We start from the raw sequence: 23,426 nt of genomic DNA on the forward strand, positions 1-23,426 counted from the left end.
AGCCGTGACAGTAATACTCAGTAATACTGAGTATGGTGGGTTCGATTCCCCGAAACACCCATGTGTACAATGCATGTCGTTTTTTGGATGAAAGTTTCTGTGAAATGGCTTATATTATTATTAGACCTGTGTTGGTGCTTTGGTACTGCAGATGGAAAAAAGTGTTACATCTGTCTGTGATGAGGATGTAATGTAGCATGCATGAGAGCATCAGCTGTTCCCAGGACGACGCTCTTTGTAGCCGATGTGAGCAAGACCTTTAAACAGGTCAACGTTCACAAAGCCGCAGGGCCAAACGGATTACTAGGTTGTGAACTCAAAGCATCCGCAACTGGATCCTGGACTTCCTGACGGGCTGCCCCCAGGTGGTGAGGGTAGGTAACAACACATCCGCCACGCTGATCCTTAACCCGGGGGTCCTTCAGGGATGCGTGCTCAGTCCCCTCCTGTACTCCCTGTTCACCCACGACTGTGTGGCCAAGCACAACTCCAACACCATCATTAAGTTTGCTGACGACACAACAGTGGTAGGCCTGACCACCGACAACTATGAGACGGTCTATAGGGAGGAGGTCAGAGACCTGGCCGTGTGGTGCCAAGACAACAACCTCTCCCTCAATGTGAGGAAGTCAAAGGAGATGATCGTGGACTACAGGAAAAGGAGACTCCAGTCATCGAAGTCGTGGACTGTTCTCTCTGCTGCCGCACGGCAAGCAGTACCGGAGCCCCAAGTCTAGGACCAAATGGGCTCCTTAACAGCTTCTACCCCCAAGTCATGAGACTGCTGAAGAATTAATCAAATGGCCACCAGGACTATTTACATTAACCCCCCTTTGTTTTTACACTGCGGCTACTCGCTGTTTATTATCCATGAATAGTAACTTTACCCCTACCTACATGTACAAATGACCTCGACTAACCTGTATCCCCACACAATGACTCGGTATATAGCCTCGTTATTGTTATTGTCATTTTGTGTTACTTTTGATTTTATTTGTATTACTTTAGTTAATTTAGTAAATATTTTATTAACTTGAACTTGTGCTGCATTTTTGGTTAAGGGCTTGTAAGTCAGGATTTATTTTGTATTCGGAGCATGTGACAAATAAAATGTGATAACATGCAAGTTACTTGCATTGTGTTGTCCAGGTGGAAGTCAGTCCTCTGCTTCCTCTTCCTCCTCCTCAGGTCCTGTTACTTCTGTTGTGTGTGTTGTCTAGGTGGAGGTGAGTCCTCTGGAGAATGCCATCTACGTGGTGGAGAACAAGAACCATGAGCTGCGGACCCTGATCAGCCAGTACCAACACAAGCAGCTCCATGGCAACATCAACCTGCTGTCCATGTGTCTCAATGGGGTCATTGACGCTGCCGTCAACGGGGGCATCGCCAGATACCAGGAGGTAGGTGCCACCACAGAACCAGGGGAGAGTCCTCATAAGAGTGAATTTCATAAAAATAGTCCAATATTTAAAAATGTTACCTTTTTAGATAAAACTTTACTAAATATATTCACGTCACCAAATAATTTATTAAAACACATTTTTTGTTAATGAAGGTCTACAGTAGCCTCAACAGCACTCTGTAAGGTAGCACCATGGTGTAGCCGGAGGACAGCTATCCTCCGTCCTCCTCTGGTTACATTGTCTTCAATACACAACCTAGGAGGTTCATGGTTCTCACCCCCTTCCATAGACATACACAGTAATTATGACAACTTCCAGAGGACGTCTTCCAACCTATCAGAGCTCTTGCAGCATGAACTGACATGTTGTTCACCCAATCAAATTAATCTAGTACTGAAAGTATAAGCTACAGCTAGCTAGCACTGCAGTGCATAAAATATGGTGAGTAGTTGACTCAGAGAGAGAGATAGAGAGTAGTTGATCAGTTTTTAACAAATTCATTTCTTCCAAAATTAAGGAGGAGAGAGAGAGAGACCTATATTGGTTTATTTTTTAACTTTCCCTTTCACTTAGCTAGCAAATGCTGCTAGCTAGTTTGCCTAACCAGCACAAAGTGAGTGTGATGCTATGTTAGCTAGCTGGCTATAACAGAGGGTTGCTACGTTAGCTAGCTGGCTATAACAGAGTGATGCTACGTTAGCTAGCTGGCTATAACATAGGGATGCTATGTTAGCTAGCTGGCTATAACAGAGGGATGCTATGTTAGCTAGCTGGCTATAACAGAGGGATGCTATGTTAGCTAGCTGGCTATAACAGAGGGATGCTATGTTAGCTAGCTGGCTATAACAGAGGGATGCTATGTTAGCCAGCTGGCTATAACAGAGGGATGCTATGTTAGCTAGCTGGCTATAACAGAGGGATGCTATGTTAGCTGGCTGGCTATGACAGAGGGATGCTATGTTAGCTAGCTGGCTATGGCAGAGGGATGCTATGTTAGCTAGCTGGCTATGGCTATCCAACACTGGAACTCTTCCAAGTTGGGTTTTATTAATTTATTGCCACTGAGGCCCAGCTTGCTGCTGACTGTACACTGTACTGCGTGATTGTAGCGGGTTTACTAATGTATTTGTTCTAGAAACTATGTTCACTATGATGTTAATACGATGACAACGATGTAGGCTTGGTGTAGCAGTTAGAGGTTATGATATGAAGGTTTGTCTTGGAAAGGTTTATTCGTCTGGTCGCAGACCGCTGATGCACTGAAGTCCACAAGCAAAGGGAAAAGGTTCGAGGACATCGTGCAGATGTGAGAAGGAATACAACGAACAAGGGATCATGCTTTTTTACGTGGTTTCTATGAAAGTGAACTGTGTGTGCGTGTGATCAGGGGTGTATTAATTTAGCCGAAACAATTGGAATGAAACCGGGATAAACATAACTGAATTTGTTCAATAAAAAACTCTGTCTTTTCAAATGCAGACACATTTTGTCCTAAACCTGAAGAGTGGAGGGGAAGCATGTTGATGATGAACAGCAGGGGTCCCAGGCCTAAACCTTGAGGCATGCCTTGGTTGACAGGGGCTGGGGTGGATGAACAGCAGGGGTCCCAGGACTAAACCTTGAGGCATGCCTTGGTTGACAGGGGCTGGGGTGGATGAACAGCAGGGGTCCCAGGGCTAAACCTTGAGGCATGCCTTGGTTGACAGGGGCTGGGGTGGATGAACAGCAGGGGTCCCAGGGCTAAACCTTGAGGCATGCCTTGGTTGACAGGGGCTGGGGTGGATGAACAGCAGGCGTCCCAGGACTAAACCTTGAGGCATGCCTTGGTTGACAGGGGCTGGGGTGGATGAACAGCAGGGGTCCCAGGGCTAAACCTTGAGGCATGCCTTGGTTGATAGGGGCTGGAGTCTCTGAGGAACACAAAACTCTTGCTTGTTTTAGAATATACTTTGGGGGGTATTTTCTTTGATATACCGTCCCCTTACATCCCGTATGTCTGTCTGTCTTGTCTCTCCCTCAACCAGGCCTTCTTTGATAAGGAGTACATCAGCAGCCACCCAGAAGACACAGAGAAGATCACTGCCCTCAAAGACCTCATGCAGGAACAGGTACAGTCTTGGTCTGTCTGCATCTTATCTGTCTGTATCTTAATGTTGAGATCAAATTAAAACGTGGCAATAAACTGAAACTCACTGAAGTTGTTGCTGTCTGCTGTTGTAGGTTTACATCCTGGGGGCGGGGCTTGCAGTCCATGACAAGCTGGTGCACCCTGAAATGCGTCCCCTGCACAAGAAGCTGATAGATCAGTTCCAGATGATGAGGAGCAGTCTCTATGTGAGTGACTTTTTCAGCAGTCTCTATGTCAGTGGATTTTTTTCAGCAGTCTCTCAAGATGTGTCCTTTGCGCCTTATCCACTTCTGTCTGGTGAAGTTGTTTCTAGAAGTATCTTCAGTCAGATATTCAATCATACACATAAATCTCCAGAGAGCGTTTTCCGCACTTACTTGCCGGATGGAGGGATGCTGACAAGTGGTTTAAGGAACCGGCAGTCCCATGCTGTGACCCGGTTATTGCTGTGACCCGGTTATTGCTGACGGCACAACAGGCTCAGAAATCATTCAGTAGCCGGACTGACACTTTCTCCATCTAGACTAGGGTCAACTCCACTTTCTACATCTAGACAAGGGTCAACTCCACTTTCTACATCTAGACAAGGGTCAACTCCACTTTCTACATCTAGACTAGGGTCAACTCCACTTTCTACATCTAGACTAGGGTCAACTCCACTTTCTACATCTAGACTAGGGTCAACTCCACTTTCTACATCTAGACTAGGGTCAACTCCACTTTCTACATCTAGACTAGGGTCAACTCCACTTTCTACATCTAGACAAGGTCAACTCCACTTTCTACATCTAGACTAGGGTCAACTCGACTTTCTACATCTAGACAAGGGTCAACTCCACTTTCTACATCTAGAATAGGGTCAACTCCAATTTCTACATCTAGACTAGGGTCAACTCCACTTTCTACATCTAGACTAGGGTCTACTCCACTTTCTACATCTAGACTAGGGTCAACTCCACTTTCTACATCTAGACTAGGGTCAACTCCACTTTCTACATCTAGACAAGGTCAACTCCACTTTCTACATCTAGACTAGGGTCAACTCGACTTTCTACATCTAGACAAGGGTCAACTCCACTTTCTACATCTAGAATAGGGTCAACTCCAATTTCTACATCTAGACTAGGGTCAACTCCACTTTCTACATCTAGACTAGGGTCTACTCCACTTTCTACATCTAGACTAGGGTCAACTCCACTTTCTACATCTAGACAGGTTCCACAGACATGTGACTAACAGAAATGGAATAATGTGTCCCTGAACAAAGGGGGGGTTAAAATCAAAAGTAACAGTCAGTATCTTGTGTGGCCACCAGCTGCATTAAGTACTGCAGTGCATCTCCTCCTCATGGACTGCACCAGATTTGCCAGTTCTTGCTGTGAGATGTTACCCCACTCTCCCACCAAGGCACCTGCAAGTTCCCGGACATTTCTGGGGGGAATGGCCCTAGCCCTCACCCTCCGATCCAACAGGTACCAGATGTGCTCAATGGTATTGAGATCACGGCTCTTCGCTGGCCATGGCAGAACACTGACATTCCTGTCTTGCAGGAAATCACACACAGAACGAGCAGTATGGCTGGTGGCATTGTCATGCTGGTGGGTCATGTCAGGATGAGCCTGCAGGAAGGGTAACACATGAGGGAGGAGGAAGTCTTCCCTGTAACGCACAGCGTTGAGATTGCCTGCAATGGCAACAAGCTCAGTCCGATGATGCTGTGACACACCGCCCCAGACCATGACGGACCCTCCACCTCCAAATCAATCCCGTACCAGAGTTCAGGCCTCGGTGTAACGCTCATTCCTTCAACGATAAAAGCGAATCCGACCATCACCCCTGGTGAGACAAAACCGAAACTCATCAGTGAACAAAAAAAACTCATCAGTGAAGTCCTGTCTCATCAGCCAGTCCTGTCTGGTCCAACGACGGTGGGTTTGTGCCCATAGGCGACGTTGTTGCTGGTGATTTCTTACAACAGGCCTACAAGCCCTCAGTCCAGCCTCTCTCAGCCTATTACGGACAGTCTGAGCACTGATGGAGGGATTGTAAATTCCTGGTGTAACTCGGGCAGTTGTTGTTGCCATCCTGTACCTGTCCCGCAGGTGTGATGTTCAGATGTACCGATCCTGTGCAGGTGTTGTTACACGTGGTCTGCCACTGTGAGGACGATCAGCTGTCCGTCCTGTCTCCCTGTAGCGCTGTCTTAGGCGTCTCGCAGTACAGACATTGCAATTTATTGCCCTGGCCACATCTGCAGTCCTCATGCCTCCTTGCAGCATGCCTAAGACACGTTCTCGCAGATGAGCAGGGACCCTGGGAATCTTTATTTTGGTGTTTTTCAGAATCAGTAGAAAGGCCTCTTTAGTGTCCTAAGTTTTCATAACTATGACCTTAATTGCCTACCGTCTGTAAGCTGTTAGTGTCTTAACGACCGTTGTTCCACAGGTGCATGTTCATTAATTGTTTATGGTTCATTGAACAAGCATGGGAAACCGTGTTTAAACCCTTTACAATGAAGTTATTTGGATTTTTACTAATTATCTTTGAAAGACGGGGTCCTGAAAAAGGGACGTTTATTTAGTGCTTTCTCTCTCTACAGGGTCTGCCGGGACTGGACAAGCTGAGTCCTGCCTGTTCTAGTGTCAGCACCACAAGAGGCATCCTGGCTACGCACAGCCCCATGAGCCCTGACAGCTTCAAACTCATTCACAGGCACAGGTGAGGCATAAACACAGAGATATGGTCACACACACACACACAGAGATATGGTCACACACACACAGAGATATATGGTCACACACACACAGAGATATGGTCACACACACACAGATATATGGTCACACACACACACAGAGATATGGTCACACACAAACAGAGATATGGTCACACACACACACAGAGATATGGTCACACACACACAGAGATATGGTCACACACACACAGAGATATGGTCACACACACACACAGATATGGTCACACACACACAGATATATGGTCACACACACACAGAGATATGGTCACACACACACAGAGATATGGTCACACACACACAGAGATATGGTCACACACACACACACACAGATATGGTCACACACACACACACACAGATATGGTCACACACACACACAGAGATATGGTCACACACACACACAGGCATGCATACAATTCCCTTCCTCTACCACAGGTGATTTCAGTGCTCTCACGAGTCACGGCACAAATCTTCCTTCCCTCCCTCCCACCCCTCTCCAACCTTTCCTCCCTCCCTCCCTCCCTCCAACCCATCCCCAACCTTTCCTCACCCCTCTCTTCACCCCTCACTCCCCCTCCACAACCCTCCCTCTCCATTCTCCCTCTCCTCTCCTCTCCCCCCCCCTCTCTCTCTCTCTCCCCCAGTCCACTGAATCTGCTGGGGTCTATCCGCCAGTCGTCCTCCTCACTGTCCTCTCACACCTCCAGCGAGACGGGTAACCTGGTGATCCTGACGGACAGCGTGGTGATGGAACACCCCGAGGACGTCTACCATATGCAGGTCTGTCTCTACGCCAGGGCAGTACCCGCTGTACCCACCTCACTGTACCGTACCCACCTCACTGTGCCGTACCCACTGTACCCACCTCACTGTACCGTACCCACTGTACCCACCTCACTGTACCGTACCCACTGTACCCACCTCACTGTACCGTACCCACCTCACTGTACCGTACCCACTGTACCCACCTCACTGTACCGTACCCACCTCACTGTACCGTACCCACTGTACCCACCTCACTGTACCGTACCCACTGTACCCACCTCACTGTACTGTACCCAACTCACTGTACCGTACCCACTGTACCCACCTCACTGTACTGTACCCACTGTACCCACCTCACTGTACTCTACATACTGTACCCACCTCACTGCAGCCACCTCACTGTACTCTACATACTGTACCCACCTCACTGCAGCCACCTCACTGTACCATACCCACTGTACCCACCTCACTGTACTGTACCCACCTCACTGTACCCACCTCACTGTGCCGTACCCACTGTACCCACCTCACTGTACCGTACCCGCTGTACCCACCTCACTGTACTGTACCCACCTCACTGTACCGTACCCACAGTACCCACCTCACTGTACCGTACCCGCTGTACCCACCTCACTGTACCCACCTCACTGTACCCACCTCACTGTACTGTACCCACCTCACTGTACCCACCTCACTGTACCGTACCCACTGTACCCACCTCACTGTACCGTACCCACTGTACCCACCTCACTGTACCGTACCCACCTCACTGTACTGTACCCACCTCACTGTACCGTACCCACTGTACCCACCTCACTGTACCCACCTCACTGTACCCACCTCACTGTACTGTACCCACCTCACTGTACCGTACCCACTGTACCATACCCACTGTACCCACCTCACTGTACCGTACCCACTGTACCCACCTCACTGTACCGTACCCACTGTACCATACCCACTGTACCCACCTCACTGTACCGTACTCACTGTACCCACCTCACTGTACCCACCTCACTGTACCATACCCACTGTACCCACCTCACTGTACCCACCTCACTGTACCATACCCACTGTACCCACCTCACTGTACCATACCCACTGTACCCACCTCACTGTACCATACCCACTGTACCCACCTCACTGTACCGTACCCACTGTACCCACCTCACTGTACCATACCCACTGTACCCACCTCACTGTACCGTACCCACTGTACCCACCTCTCTGTACCGTACCCACTGTACCCACCTCACTGTACCGTACCCACTGTACCATACCCACTCTACCCACCTCACTGTACCATACCCACTGTACCCACCTCACTGTACCGTACCCACCTCACTGTACTGTACCCACCTCACTGTACCGTACCCACTGTACCCACCTCACTGTACCATACCCACTGTACCCACTTCACTGTACCATACCCACTGTACCCACCTCACTGTACCGTACCCACTGTACCATACCCACTGTACCCACCTCACTACACCGTAGCCACTGTACCCACCTCACTGTTCCGTACCCGCTGTACCCACCTCACTGTACCCACCTCACTGTACCGTACCCACTGTACCCACCTCACTGTACCATACCCACTGTACCCACCTCACTGTACCGTACCCACTGTACCATACCCACTGTACCCACCTCACACCTAGCCACTGTACCCACCTCACTGTTCCGTACCCGCTGTACCCACCTCACTGTACCCACCTCACTGTACCGTACCCACTGTACCCACCTCACTGTACCATACCCACTGTACCCACCTCACTGTACCGTACCCACTGTACCATACCCACTGTACCCACCTCACTGTACCATACCCACTGTACCCACCTCACTGTACCGTACCCACCTCACTGTACTGTACCCACCTCACTGTACCGTACCCACTGTACCCACCTCACTGTACCATACCCACTGTACCCACCTCACTGTACCATACCCACTGTACCCACCTCACTGTACCGTACCCGCTGTACCTACCTCACTGTACCCACCTCACTGTACCGTACCCACTGTACCCACCTCACTGTACCATACCCACTGTACCCACCTCACTGTACCGTACCCACTGTAGCCACCTCAATGTAACCACCTCATCTTACCCACCTCACCTCACTGTACTGTACCCACCTCACTGTACTGTATCCACTGTACCCACCTCACTGTACCGTATCTACTGTACCCACCTTACTGTAGCCACCTCACTGTGCCGTACCCACTGTACCCACCTCACTGTACCGTACCCACTTCACTGTAGCCACCTCACTGTGCCGTACCCAATGTACCCACCTCACTGTACCGTACCCACTGTACCCACCTCACTGTACTCTACATACTGTACCCAACTCACTGTACCCACCTCACTGCACCGTACCCACTGTACCCACCTCACTGTACTGTACCCACCTCACTGTACTCTACATACTGTACCCACCTCACTGTACCCACCTCACTGTACCGTACCCACTGTACCCACCTCACTGTACCGTACCCACTGTACCCACCTCACTGTACCGTACCCACTGTACCATACCCACTGTACCCACCTCACTGTACCGTACTCACTGTACCCACCTCACTGTACCGTACTCACTGTACCGTACCCACTGTACCCACCTCACTGCACCGTACCCACTGTGCCATACCCACTGTACCCACCTCACTGTACCGTACCCACTGTACCCACCTCACTGTACCCACCTCACTGTACCATACCCACTGTACCCACCTCACTGTACCCACCTCACTGTACCATACCCACTGTACCCACCTCACTGTACCATACCCACTGTACCCACCTCACTGTACCGTACCCACTCTACCCACCTCACTGTACCATACCCACTGTACCCACCTCACTGTACCGTACCCACTGTACCCACCTCTCTGTACCGTACCCACTGTACCCACCTCACTGTACCGTACCCACTGTACCATACCCACTCTACCCACCTCACTGTACCATACCCACTGTACCCACCTCACTGTACCGTACCCACCTCACTGTACTGTACCCACCTCACTGTACCGTACCCACTGTACCCACCTCACTGTACCATACCCACTGTACCCACTTCACTGTACCATACCCACTGTACCCACCTCACTGTACCGTACCCACTGTACCATACCCACTGTACCCACCTCACTATACCGTAGCCACTGTACCCACCTCACTGTTCCGTACCCGCTGTACCCACCTCACTGTACCCACCTCACTGTACCGTACCCACTGTACCCACCTCACTGTACCATACCCACTGTACCCACCTCACTGTACCGTACCCACTGTACCATACCCACTGTACCCACCTCACTGTACCATACCCACTGTACCCACCTCACTGTACCGTACCCACCTCACTGTACTGTACCCACCTCACTGTACCGTACCCACTGTACCCACCTCACTGTACCATACCCACTGTACCCACCTCACTGTACCCTACCCACTGTACCCACCTCACTGTACCGTACCCGCTGTACCTACCTCACTGTACCCACCTCACTGTACCGTACCCACTGTACCCACCTCACTGTACCATACCCACTGTACCCACCTCACTGTACCGTACCCACTGTAGCCACCTCAATGTAACCACCTCATCTTACCCACCTCACCTCACTGTACTGTACCCACCTCACTGTACTGTATCCACTGTACCCACCTCACTGTACCGTATCTACTGTACCCACCTCACTGTAGCCACCTCACTGTGCCGTACCCACTGTACCCACCTCACTGTACCGTACCCACTTCACTGTAGCCACCTCACTGTGCCGTACCCACTGTACCCACCTCACTGTACCGTACCCACTGTACCCACCTCACTGTACTCTACATACTGTACCCACCTCACTGTACCCACCTCACTGCACCGTACCCACTGTACCCACCTCACTGTACTGTACCCACCTCACTGTACTCTACATACTGTACCCACCTCACTGTACCCACCTCACTGTACCGTACCCACTGTACCCACCTCACTGTACCGTACCCACTGTACCCACCTCACTGTACTGTACCCACTGTACCCACCTCACTGTACCCACCTCACCTCACTTTACCGCACTCCATCTCACTTCACCGCACCCATCTCACTGTACCCACCCCACTGTACCCACCCCACTGTACCCACCTCACTGTACTGTACCCACTGTACCCACCTAACTGTACTGTACCCACTGTACCCACCTCACTGTACCCACCTCACTGTACCATACCCACTGTACCCACCTCACTGTACCGTACCCACCTCACTGTACTGTACCCACCTCACTGTACCGTACCCACTGTACCCACCTCACTGTACCATACCCACTGTACCCACTTCACTGTACCATACCCACTGTACCCACCTCACTGTACCGTACCCACTGTACCATACCCACTGTACCCACCTCACTATACCGTACCCACTGTACCCACCTCACTGTTCCGTACCCGCTGTACCCACCTCACTGTACCCACCTCACTGTACCGTACCCACCTCACTGTACTGTACCCACCTCACTGTACCGTACCCACTGTACCCACCTCACTGTACCATACCCACTGTACCCACTTCACTGTACCATACCCACTGTACCCACCTCACTATACCGTACCCACTGTACCCACCTCACTGTTCCGTACCCGCTGTACCCACCTCACTGTACCCACCTCATACCCCACTGTACCCACCTCACCGTACCATACCCACTGTACCCACCTCACTGTACCGTACCCACTGTACCTACCCACTGTACCCACCTCACTGTACCATACCCACTGTACCCACCTCACTGCACCGTACCCACCTCACACTGTACCCACCTCACTGTACCGTACCCACTGTACCCACCTCACTGTACCATACCCACTGTACCCACCTCACTGTACCCTACCCACTGTACCCACCTCACTGTACCGCACTCCGCTGTACCTACCTCACTGTACCCACCTCACTGTACCGTACCCACTGTACCCACCTCACTGTACCATACCCACTGTACCCACCTCACTGTACCCTACCCACTGTACCCACCTCACTGTACCGTACCCGCTGTACCTACCTCACTGTACCCACCTCACTGTACCGTACCCACTGTACCCACCTCACTGTACCATACCCACTGTACCCACCTCACTGTACCGTAGCCACTGAAGCCACCTCAATGTAACCACCTCATCTTACCCACCTCACCTCACTGTACTGTACCCACCTCACTGTACTGTATCCACTGTACCCACCTCACTGTACCGTATCTACTGTACCCACCTCACTGTAGCCACCTCACTGTGCCGTACCCACTGTACCCACCTCACTGTACTGTACCCACTTCACTGTAGCCACCTCACTGTGCCGTACCCACTGTACCCACCTCACTGTACCGTACCCACTGTACCCACCTCACTGTACTCTACATACTGTACCCACCTCACTGTACCCACCTCACTGCACCGTACCCACTGTACCCACCTCACTGTACTGTACCCACCTCACTGTACTCTACATACTGTACCCACCTCACTGTACCCACCTCACTGTACCGTACCCACTGTACCCACCTCACTGTACCGTACCAACTGTACCCACCTCACTGTACTGTACCCACTGTACCCACCTCACTGTACCCACCTCACCTCACTTTACCGTACCCATCTCACTTTACCGTACCCATCTCACTGTACCCACCCCACTGTACCCACCCCACTGTACCCACCTCACTGTACTGTACCCACTGTACCCACCTAACTGTACTGTACCCACTGTACCCACCTAACTGTACTGTACCCACTGTACCCACCTCACTGTACCCACCTCACTATACTGTACCCACTGTACCCACCTCACTATACTGTACCCACTGTACCCACCTCACTGTACCCACCCCACTGTACCCACCTAACTGTACTGTACCCACTGTACCCACCTAACTGTACTGTACCCACTGTACCCACCTCACTATACTGTACCCACTGTACCCACCTCACTGTACCCACCTCACTGTACCCACCTCACTGTACTGTACCCACCTCACTGTACCCACCTCACTGTACTGTACCCACCTCACTGTACCCACCTCACTGTACTGTACCCACTGTACCCACTGTACCCACCTCACTGTACCCACCTCACTATACTGTACCTGCTGTACCCACCTAACTGTACTGTACCCACCTCACCTAACTGTACCGTACCCACTGTACCCACCTCACTGTACTGTACCCACTGTACCCACCTAACTGTACTGTACCCACTGTACCCACCTCACTGTGCCGTACCCACTGTACCCACCTCACTGTACCGTACCCACTGTACCCACCTCACTGTACCCACCTCACTGTACCTGTAAGCTCCTTCGCATGATGGATAATAAAGTTATTTTATAATTCTTATTCCCACAGAAGACTCTGCCCAATGAAATACAGTTAACTATCTGCTAAATAAGGGCCAGATGCTAAATTAGATGGGGAACACAGAAAGTCTATGGTCCTAAATGACTACAAGTGAAGCTGATAAAGTTGCTGACTGCTAAAACCACAATGACTCTGCATTGGTTGGATGAGGTCCTTTCCTTCTATTTAACAGTCAAGAGATTATTTCTGGAATGAAGTAAACCATTTGTTTTCTGGCCCATTTACTGTAGATAATCTGGATTATGGCTCATTTACTGTAGATAATCTGGTTTCTGTCCCATTTACTGGAGATAATCTGGTTTATGGCTCATTTACTGGAGATAATCTGGTTCATGGCTCATTTACTGGAGATAATCTGGTTTATGGCCCATTTACTGTAGATTATCTGGTTTCTGGCCCATTTACTGTAGATAATCTGGATTATGGCTCATTTACTGTAGATAATCTGGTTTATGTCCCATTTACTGTAGATAATCTGGTTTATGGCCCATTTACTGTAGATAATCTGGTTTCTGTCCCATTTACTGTAGATAATCTGGTTTCTGTCCCATTTACTGTAGATAATCTGGTTTATGGCTCATTTACTGTAGATAATCTGGTTTATGGCCCATTTACTGTAGATAATCTGGTTTATGTCTCATTTACTGTAGATAATCTGGTTTATGGCCCATTTACTGTAGATAATCTGGTTCATGGCTCATTTACTGGAGATAATCTGGTTTCTGTCCCATTTACTGTAGATAATCTGGTTTATGGCCCATTTACTGTAGATAATCTGGTTTCTGGCCCATTTACTGTAGATAATCTGGTTCATGGCCCATTTACTGTAGATAATCTGGTTTATGGCCCATTTACTGGAGATAATCTGGATTCTGGCCCATTTACTGTAGATAATCTGGTTTATGGCTCATTTACTGTAGATAATCTGGTTTATGTCTCATTTACTGTAGATAATCTGGTTTATGGCTCATTTACTGTAAGTATATTTTCTCTTTCTTGTCTCAGCCCAGTCCTTCGTCCTCCAGTCTGAGCTCCACCCACTCAGCCCCCTCCCAGATGATGAACTCTGCCCCCAACAGTATCAGAGGTAGGTTGTCTACTGTAGTCAGATCTTACTAGCAATGGGTTCAAACCCCTACTTTGTGTGGCTAGTTTCGATGCTCTGATCTCTGTCTAGTTGCTGTGTTCCTCTCTGTCTCCTCTCAGTATATCTGTCTCCTCTCAGTATCTCTGTCTCCTCTCAGTATCTCTGTCTAGTTGTGATGCTGTGTTCCTCTCTGTCTCCTCCCAGTATCTCTGTCTCCTCTCAGTATCTCTGTCTCCTCTCAGTATCTCTGTCTCCTCTCAGTATCTCTGTCTCCTCTCAGTATCTCTGTCTCCTCCCATTATCTCTGTCTCCTCTCAGTATCTCTGTCTCCTCTCAGTATCTCTGTCTAGTTGTGATGCTGTGTTCCTCTCTGTCTCCTCCCAGTATCTCTGTCTCCTCTCAGTATCTCTGCCTCCTCTCAGTATCTCTGTCTCCTCTCAGTATCTCTGTCTCCTCTCAGTATCTCTGTCTCCTCTCAGTATCTCTGTCTCCTCTCAGTATCTCTGTCTCCTCTCAGTATCTCTGTCTCCTCTCAGTATCTCTGTCTCCTCTCAGTATCTCTGTCTAGTTGTGATGCTGTGTTCCTCTCTGTCTCCTCTCAGTATCTCTGTCTCCTCTCAGTATCTCTGTCTCCTCTCAGTATCTCTGTCTCCTCCCAGTATCTCTGTCTCCTCTCAGTATCTCTGTCTAGTTGTGATGCTGTGTTCCTCTCTGTCTCCTCTCACTATCTCTGTCTCCTCTCAGTATCTCTGTCTCCTCTCAGTATCTCTGTCTCCTCTCAGTATCTCTGTCTCCTCTCAGTATCTCTGTCTCCTCCCAGTATCTCTGTCTCCTCTCAGTATCTCTGTCTAGTTGTGATGCTGTGTTCCTCTCTGTCTCCTCTCAGTATCTCTGTCTCCTCTCAGTATCTCTGTCTCCTCTCAGTATCTCTGTCTAGTTGTGATGCTGTGTTCCTCTCTGTCTTCTCTCAGTATTTCTGTCTCCTCTCAGTATCTCTGTCTCCTCTCAGGATCTCTGTCTCCTCTCAGTATCTCTGCCTCCTCTCAGTATCTCTGTCTAGTTGTGATGCTGTGTTCATCTCTGTCTCCTCTCAGTATCTCTGTCTCCTCTCAGTATCTCTGTCTCCTCTCAGTATCTCTGTCTCCTCTCAGTATCTCTGTCTAGTTGTGATGCTGTGTTCATCTCTGTCTCCTCTCAGTATCTCTGTCTCCTCTCAGTATCTCTGTCTCATCTCAGTATCTCTGTCTCCTCTCAGTATCTCTGTCTCCTCTCAGTATCTCTGTCTAGTTGTGATGCTGTGTTCCTCTCTGTCTCCTCCCAGTATCTCTGTCTCCTCTCAGTATCTCTGCCTCCTCTCAGTATCTCTGCCTCCTCTCAGTATCTCTGCCTCCTCTCAGTATCTCGGTCTCCTCTCAGTATCTCTGTCTCCTCTCAGTATCTCTGTCTCCTCTCAGTATCTCTGTCTAGTTGTGATGCTGTGTTCCTCTCTGTCTCCTCTCAGTATCTCTGTCTCCTCTCAGTATCTCTGTCTCCTCTCAGTATCTCTGTCTCCTCTCAGTATCTCTGTCTAGTTGTGATGCTGTGTTCCTCTCTGTCTCCTCTCAGTATCTCTGTCTCCTCTCAGTATCTCTGTCTAGTTGTGATGCTGTGTTCCTCTCTGTCTCCTCTCTCAGTATCTCTGTCTCCTCTCAGTATCTCTGCCTCCTCTCAGTATCTCTGTCTCCTCTCAGTATCTCTGTCTCCTCTCAGTATCTCTGTCTCCTCTCAGTATCTCTGTCTAGTTGTGATGCTGTGTTCCTCTCTGTCTCCTCTCAGTATCTCTGTCTAGTTGTGATGCTGTGTTCCTCTCTGTCTCCTCTCACTATCTCTGTCTCCTCTCAGTATCTCTGTCTCCTCTCAGTATCTCTGTCTCCTCTCAGTATCTCTGTCTCCTCTCAGTATCTCTGTCTCCTCCCAGTATCTCTGTCTCCTCTCAGTATCTCTGTCTAGTTGTGATGCTGTGTTCCTCTCTGTCTCCTCTCAGTATCTCTGTCTCCTCTCAGTATCTCTGTCTAGTTGTGATGCTGTGTTCCTCTCTGTCTTCTCTCAGTATTTCTGTCTCCTCTCAGTATCTCTGTCTCCTCTCAGGATCTCTGTCTCCTCTCAGTATCTCTGCCTCCTCTCAGTATCTCTGTCTAGTTGTGATGCTGTGTTCATCTCTGTCTCCTCTCAGTATCTCTGTCTCCTCTCAGTATCTCTGTCTCCTCTCAGTATCTCTGTCTCCTCTCAGTATCTCTGTCTCCTCTCAGTATCTCTGTCTAGTTGTGATGCTGTGTTCATCTCTGTCTCCTCTCAGTATCTCTGTCTCCTCTCAGTATCTCTGTCTCATCTCAGTATCTCTGTCTCCTCTCAGTATCTCTGTCTCCTCTCAGTATCTCTGTCTAGTTGTGATGCTGTGTTCCTCTCTGTCTCCTCCCAGTATCTCTGTCTCCTCTCAGTATCTCTGCCTCCTCTCAGTATCTCTGCCTCCTCTCAGTATCTCTGCCTCCTCTCAGTATCTCGGTCTCCTCTCAGTATCTCTGTCTAGTTGTGATGCTGTGTTCCTCTCTGTCTCCTCTCAGTATCTCTGTCTAGTTGTGATGCTGTGTTCCTCTCTGTCTCCTCTCAGTATCTCTGTCTCCTCTCAGTATCTCTGTCTCCTCTCAGTATCTCTGTCTCCTCTCAGTATCTCTGTCTAGTTGTGATGCTGTGTTCCTCTCTGTCTCCTCTCAGTATCTCTGTCTCCTCTCAGTATCTCTGTCTAGTTGTGATGCTGTGTTCCTCTCTGTCTCCTCTCTCAGTATCTCTGTCTCCTCTCAGTATCTCTGCCTCCTCTCAGTATCTCTGTCTCCTCTCAGTATCTCTGTCTCCTCTCAGTATCTCTGTCTCCTCTCAGTATCTCTGTCTAGTTGTGATGCTGTGTTCCTCTCTGTCTCCTCTCAGTATCTCTGTCTAGTTGTGATGCTGTGTTCCTCTTTGTCTCCTCTCAGTATCTCTGTCTCCTCCCAGTATCTCTGTCTCCTCTCAGTATCTCTGTCTCCTCTCAGTATCTCTGTCTCCTCTCAGTATCTCTGTCTCCTCTCAGTATCTCTGTCTAGTTGTGATGCTGTGTCCTCTCAGTATCTCTGTCTCCTCTCAGTATCTCTGTCTCCTCTCAGTATCTCTGTCTCCTCTCAGTATCTCTGTCTCCTCTCAGTATCTTTGTCTAATTTCAATTCTCTGTGTCCTCTGCCCTCTGTGGTAGGCTCCCCGTCGCTGCCAGAAAAATACAGACACAACCGTGAGATGTTGATGCTGCTGCCTCTGCACCGTGAGAGACCCAGCTCCGCTATGTACCCCAACATCACTGAGAACGGACAGGTACAGCTACTGTTGTTGGCTTGGCCCACGCTTCTCCGCTTCGCTTCAATCTCTATCTTCTCTGGGCCCTTATCCACAAAGAATCTCAGAGTATTAGTGCTGATACCTAGGATAGGATAAAGTAATCCTTCTCACCCCCCTTAAAAGATTTAGATGCACTATTGTAAAGTGGTTGCTCCACTGGATGTCATAAGGTGAATGCACCAATTTGTAAGTCGCTCTGGATAAGAGCGTCTGCTAAATGACTTAAATGTAAATGTAAAAGCTGATCTAGGATCAGTTCCCCCCTTTGTTTTCCCTTTTACATCCTAATCAGTATGATTATATGGGCAGATCCTAGGTCAGTACTCCTTGTACTCTGCTTCAATCACTATCTCTTTAGATCTTCTTATTGGAATGTAATGAAGTACTTCCTGGTACTGCCAGAATAGGATGACCCTTATCTCTGGGTGTGGTACCTCTCCTTATGTTCTTCCTGTTCCTGCTTGCTTTCTTTAGGCCAGGTAATTGTAAACAACTGCTGATGTAAAAACAAAAAAAAGGTCTTCATAAATACCTTTTTGATTTGGTTCATTGATTGGTTGATGTGTCTTTTCTGTGTCTCCAGCCAACTAACTTCCAGCGAGCGTTGTTCCATCAGGTGATTGGTCCGTGCAAGCCCTGTAGCGACCCTAACCTGTCCGTAGCAGAGAAAGGTACTGTTGTCCTGCCTGTCCTCAGCTTATTGCCCTTCAGTCTGACCTTGAGTCTGTTAGACTTACAGAACTTGGCCTATATATATATATATATAAAAGGGACATCGCTGCATACGTCTGATGATAGTCTGTAAGTCGTTTTGTTGCTCCGTTGACTAAAAGTATAAATTCATGAGTGCAGACATTCTGTCAGTCTGTCTGTCTATAATACTTCATCACACACCTTCCATCTCTTCTGTCTATAATACTTCATCACACACCTTCCATCTCTTCTGTCTGTAATCCTTCATCACACACCTTCCATCTCTTCTGTCTGTAATACTTCATCACACACCTTCCATCTCTTCTGTCAGTCTGTCTGTCTATAATACTTCATCACACACCTTCCATCTCTTCTGTCTGTAATACTTCATCACACACCTTCCATCTCTTCTGTCTGTAATACTTCATCACACACCTTCCATCTCTTCTGTCTGTAATCCTTCATCACACACCTTCCATCTCTTCTGTCTGTAATACTTCATCACACACCTTCCATCTCTTCTGTCTGTAATACTTCATCACACACCTTCCATCTCTTCTGTCTGTAATACTTCATCACACACCTTCCATCTCTTCTGTCTGTAATACTTCATCACACACCTTCCATCTCTTCTGTCTGTAATCCTTCATCACACACCTTCCATCTCTTCTGTCTGTAATACTTCATCACACACCTTCCATCTCTTCTGTCTGTAATACTTCATCACACACCTTCCATCTCTTCTGTCTGTAATACTTCATCACACACCTTCCATCTCTTCTGTCTGTAATCCTTCATCACACACCTTCCATCTCTTCTGTCTGTAATACTTCATCACACACCTTCCATCTCTTCTGTCTGTAATACTTCATCACACACCTTCCATCTCTTCTGTCTGTAGTCCTTCATCACACACCTTCCATCTCTTCTGTCTGTAATACTTCATCACACACCTTCCATCTCTTCTGTCTGTAATACTTCATCACACACCTTCCATCTCTTCTGTCTGTAATCCTTCATCACACACCTTCCATCTCTTCTGTCTGTAATACTTCATCACACACCTTCCATCTCTTCTGTCAGTCTGTCTGTCTATAATACTTCATCACACACCTTCCATATCTTCTGTCTATAATACTTCATCACACACCTTCCATCTCTTCTGTCTGTAATCCTTCATCACACACCTTCTATCTCTTCTGTCTGTAATACTTCATCACTTACCTTCCATCTCTTCTGTCTGTAATACTTCATCACACACCTTCCATCTCTTCTGTCAGTCTGTCTGTCTATAATACTTCATCACACACCTTCCATCTCTTCTGTCTATAATACTTCATCACACACCTTCCATCTCTTCTGGCTGTAATACTTCATCACACACCTTCCATCTCTTCTGTCAGTCTGTCTGTCTATAATACTTCATCACACACCTTCCATCTCTTCTGTCTGTAATCCTTCATCACACACCTTCCGTCTCCTCTGTCAGTCTGTCTGTTCAGTCGTCTGCTTCATCTGTTGATGAAGAGCCCAGTCAGCACCAAGCATCTGTTGATTCAGTCAGTGGGTACAAGGCAGTTCACAGAAGCTCCTAATACTTCAGCTGGTTTAATCCACAGTATCTTCAGCCTATAGATATCCCACTGTGGATCATTTGTAGAGAAGAGCCCATTCAGCACCAACTCATTGCTATGACTAAAGCCCTTTGTCAGCTCAGAGTTTATAGAAGGTGGTAACCAACTCTTATTCAGAGTTTATAGAAGGTGGTAACCAACTCTTATTCAGAGTTTATAGAAGGTGGTAACCAACTCTTATTCAGAGTTTATAGAAGGTGATAACCAACTCTTATTCAGAGTTTATAGAAGGTGATAACCAACTCTTATTCAGAGTTTATAGGAGGTGATAACCAACTATTGAACAGAGTTTATAGAAGGTGGTAACCAACTCTTGTTCAGAGTTCATAGAAGGTGGTAACCAACTCTTATTCAGAGTTTATAGGAGGTGATAACCAACTCTTATTCAGAGTTTATAGGAGGTGGTAACCAACTCTTATTCAGAGTTTATAGAAGGTGGTAACCTACTCTTATTCAGAGTTTATAGGAGGTGGTAACCAGCTCTTATTCAGAGTTTATAGGAGGTGATAACCAACTCTTATTCAGAGTTTATAGGAGGTGGTAACCAACTCTTATTCAGAGTTTATAGGAGGTGGTAACCAACTTTTGAACAGAGTTTATAGGAGGTGGTAACCAACTCTTGAACAGAGTTTATAGGAGGTGGTAACCAACTCTTATTCAGAGTTTATAGGAGGTGATAACCAACTCTTATTCAGAGTTTATAGAAGGTGATAACCAACTCTTATTCAGAGTTTATAGGAGGTGGTAACCAACTCTTATTCAGAGTTTATAGAAGGTGATAACTAACTCTTGTTCAGAGTTCATAGAAGGTGGTAACCAACTCTTATTCAGAGTTTATAGGAGGTGGTAACCAACTCTTATTCAGAGTTTATAGGAGGTGATAACCAACTCTTATTCAGAGTTTATAGGAGGTGGTAACCAACTCTTATTCAGAGTTTATAGGAGGTGGTAACCAACTTTTGAACAGAGTTTATAGGAGGTGGTAACCAACTCTTGAACATAGTTTATAGGAGGTGGTAACCAACTCTTATTCAGAGTTTATAGGAGGTGGTAACCAACTTTTGAACAGAGTTTATAGGAGGTGGTAACCAACTCTTGAACATAGTTTATAGGAGGTGGTAACCAACTCTTATTCAGAGTTTATAGGAGGTGATAACCAACTCTTATTCAGAGTTTATAGAAGGTGATAACTAACTCTTGTTCAGAGTTCATAGAAGGTGGTAACCAGCTCTTATTCAGAGTTTATAGAAGGTGATAACCAACTCTTATTCAGAGTTTATAGGAGGTGGTAACCAACTCTTATTCAGAGTTTATAGAAGGTGATAACCAACTCTTATTCAGAGTTTATAGAAGGTGGTAACCTACTCTTATTCAGAGTTTATAGGAGGTGATAACCAACTCTTATTCAGAGTTTATAGAAGGTGATAACCAACTCTTATTCAGAGTTTATAGAAGGTGATAACCAACTCTTATTCAGAGTTTATAGAAGGTGGTAACCTACTCTTATTCAGAGTTTATAGGAGGTGATAACCAACTCTTATTCAGAGTTTATAGGAGGTGGTAACCAACTCTTATTCAGAGTTTATAGGAGGTGGTAACCAACTCTTATTCAGAGTTTATAGAAGGTGGTAACCTACACCTTATTCAGAGTTTATAGGAGGTGGTAACCAACTCTTATTCAGAGTTTATAGGAGGTGATAACCAACTCTTATTCAGAGTTTATAGGAGGTGGTAACCAACTCTTATTCAGAGTTTATAGGAGGTGGTAACCAACTTTTGAACAGAGTTTATAGGAGGTGGTAACCAACTCTTGAACATAGTTTATAGGAGGTGGTAACCAACTCTTATTCAGAGTTTATAGGAGGTGATAACCAACTCTTATTCAGAGTTTATAGAAGGTGATAACCAACTCTTATTCAGAGTTTATAGAAGGTGGTAACCTACTCTTATTCAGAGTTTATAGGAGGTGGTAACCAGCTCTTATTCAGAGTTTATAGGAGGTGATAACCAACTCTTATTCAGAGTTTATAGGAGGTGGTAACCAACTCTTATTCAGAGTTTATAGGAGGTGGTAACCAACTTTTGAACAGAGTTTATAGGAGGTGGTAACCAACTCTTGAACAGAGTTTATAGAAGGTGGTAACCAACTCTTATTCAGAGTTTATAGAAGGTGATAACTAACTCTTGTTCAGAGTTCATAGAAGGTGGTAACCAACTCTTATTCAGAGTTTATAGAAGGTGATAACCAACTCTTATTCAGAGTTTATAGGAGGTGGTAACCAACTCTTATTCAGAGTTTATAGGAGGTGGTAACCAACTTTTGAACAGAGTTTATAGGAGGTGGTAACCAACTCTTGAACATAGTTTATAGGAGGTGGTAACCAACTCTTATTCAGAGTTTATAGGAGGTGATAACCAACTCTTATTCAGAGTTTATAGAAGGTGATAACCAACTCTTATTCAGAGTTTATAGAAGGTGGTAACCTACTCTTATTCAGAGTTTATAGGAGGTGGTAACCAACTCTTATTCAGAGTTTATAGGAGGTGATAACCAACTCTTATTCAGAGTTTATAGGAGGTGGTAACCAACTCTTATTCAGAGTTTATAGGAGGTGGTAACCAACTTTTGAACAGAGTTTATAGGAGGTGGTAACCAACTCTTGAACAGAGTTTATAGGAGGTGGTAACCAACTCTTATTCAGAGTTTATAGGAGCTAATAACCAACTCTTATTCAGAGTTTATAGAAGGTGATAACCTACTCTTATTCAGAGTTTATAGAAGGTGATAACCAACTATTGAACAGAGTTTATAGAAGGTGGTAACCAACTCTTATTCAGAGTTTATAGGAGGTGGTAACCAACTCTTATTCAGAGTTTATAGGAGGTGGTAACCAACTTTTGAACAGAGTTTATAGGAGGTGGTAACCAACTCTTATTCAGAGTTTATAGGAGGTGGTAACCAACTTTTGAACAGAGTTTATAGGAGGTGGTAACCAACTCTCGAACAGAGTTTATAGGAGGTGGTAACCAACTCTTATTCAGAGTTTATAGGAGGTGATAACCTACTCTTATTCAGAGTTTATAGGAGGTGGTAACCTACTCTTATTCAGAGTTTATAGAAGGTGATAACCAACTATTGAACAG

The 23,426-nt window shown here is 47.0% G+C and overlaps 1 protein-coding gene across 1 annotated transcript in view; it reads left to right on the top strand.

The window, feature by feature from the left end:
* Positions 1-23,426, top strand: part of LOC115127406 (dedicator of cytokinesis protein 3-like) — a 311,415-nt gene that overhangs the window by 274,990 nt on the left and 12,999 nt on the right. The window contains 8 exon segments of the mRNA XM_065000744.1: positions 1,221-1,400; positions 3,428-3,511; positions 3,624-3,737; positions 6,131-6,249; positions 6,925-7,060; positions 14,472-14,553; positions 17,816-17,931; positions 18,539-18,626. Coding sequence (XP_064856816.1) covers positions 1,221-1,400; positions 3,428-3,511; positions 3,624-3,737; positions 6,131-6,249; positions 6,925-7,060; positions 14,472-14,553; positions 17,816-17,931; positions 18,539-18,626 — 919 coding nt within the window.

This window comes from Oncorhynchus nerka, linkage group LG15, assembly GCF_034236695.1.
Source record: "Oncorhynchus nerka isolate Pitt River linkage group LG15, Oner_Uvic_2.0, whole genome shotgun sequence".
NCBI lineage: Eukaryota > Metazoa > Chordata > Actinopteri > Salmoniformes > Salmonidae > Oncorhynchus > Oncorhynchus nerka.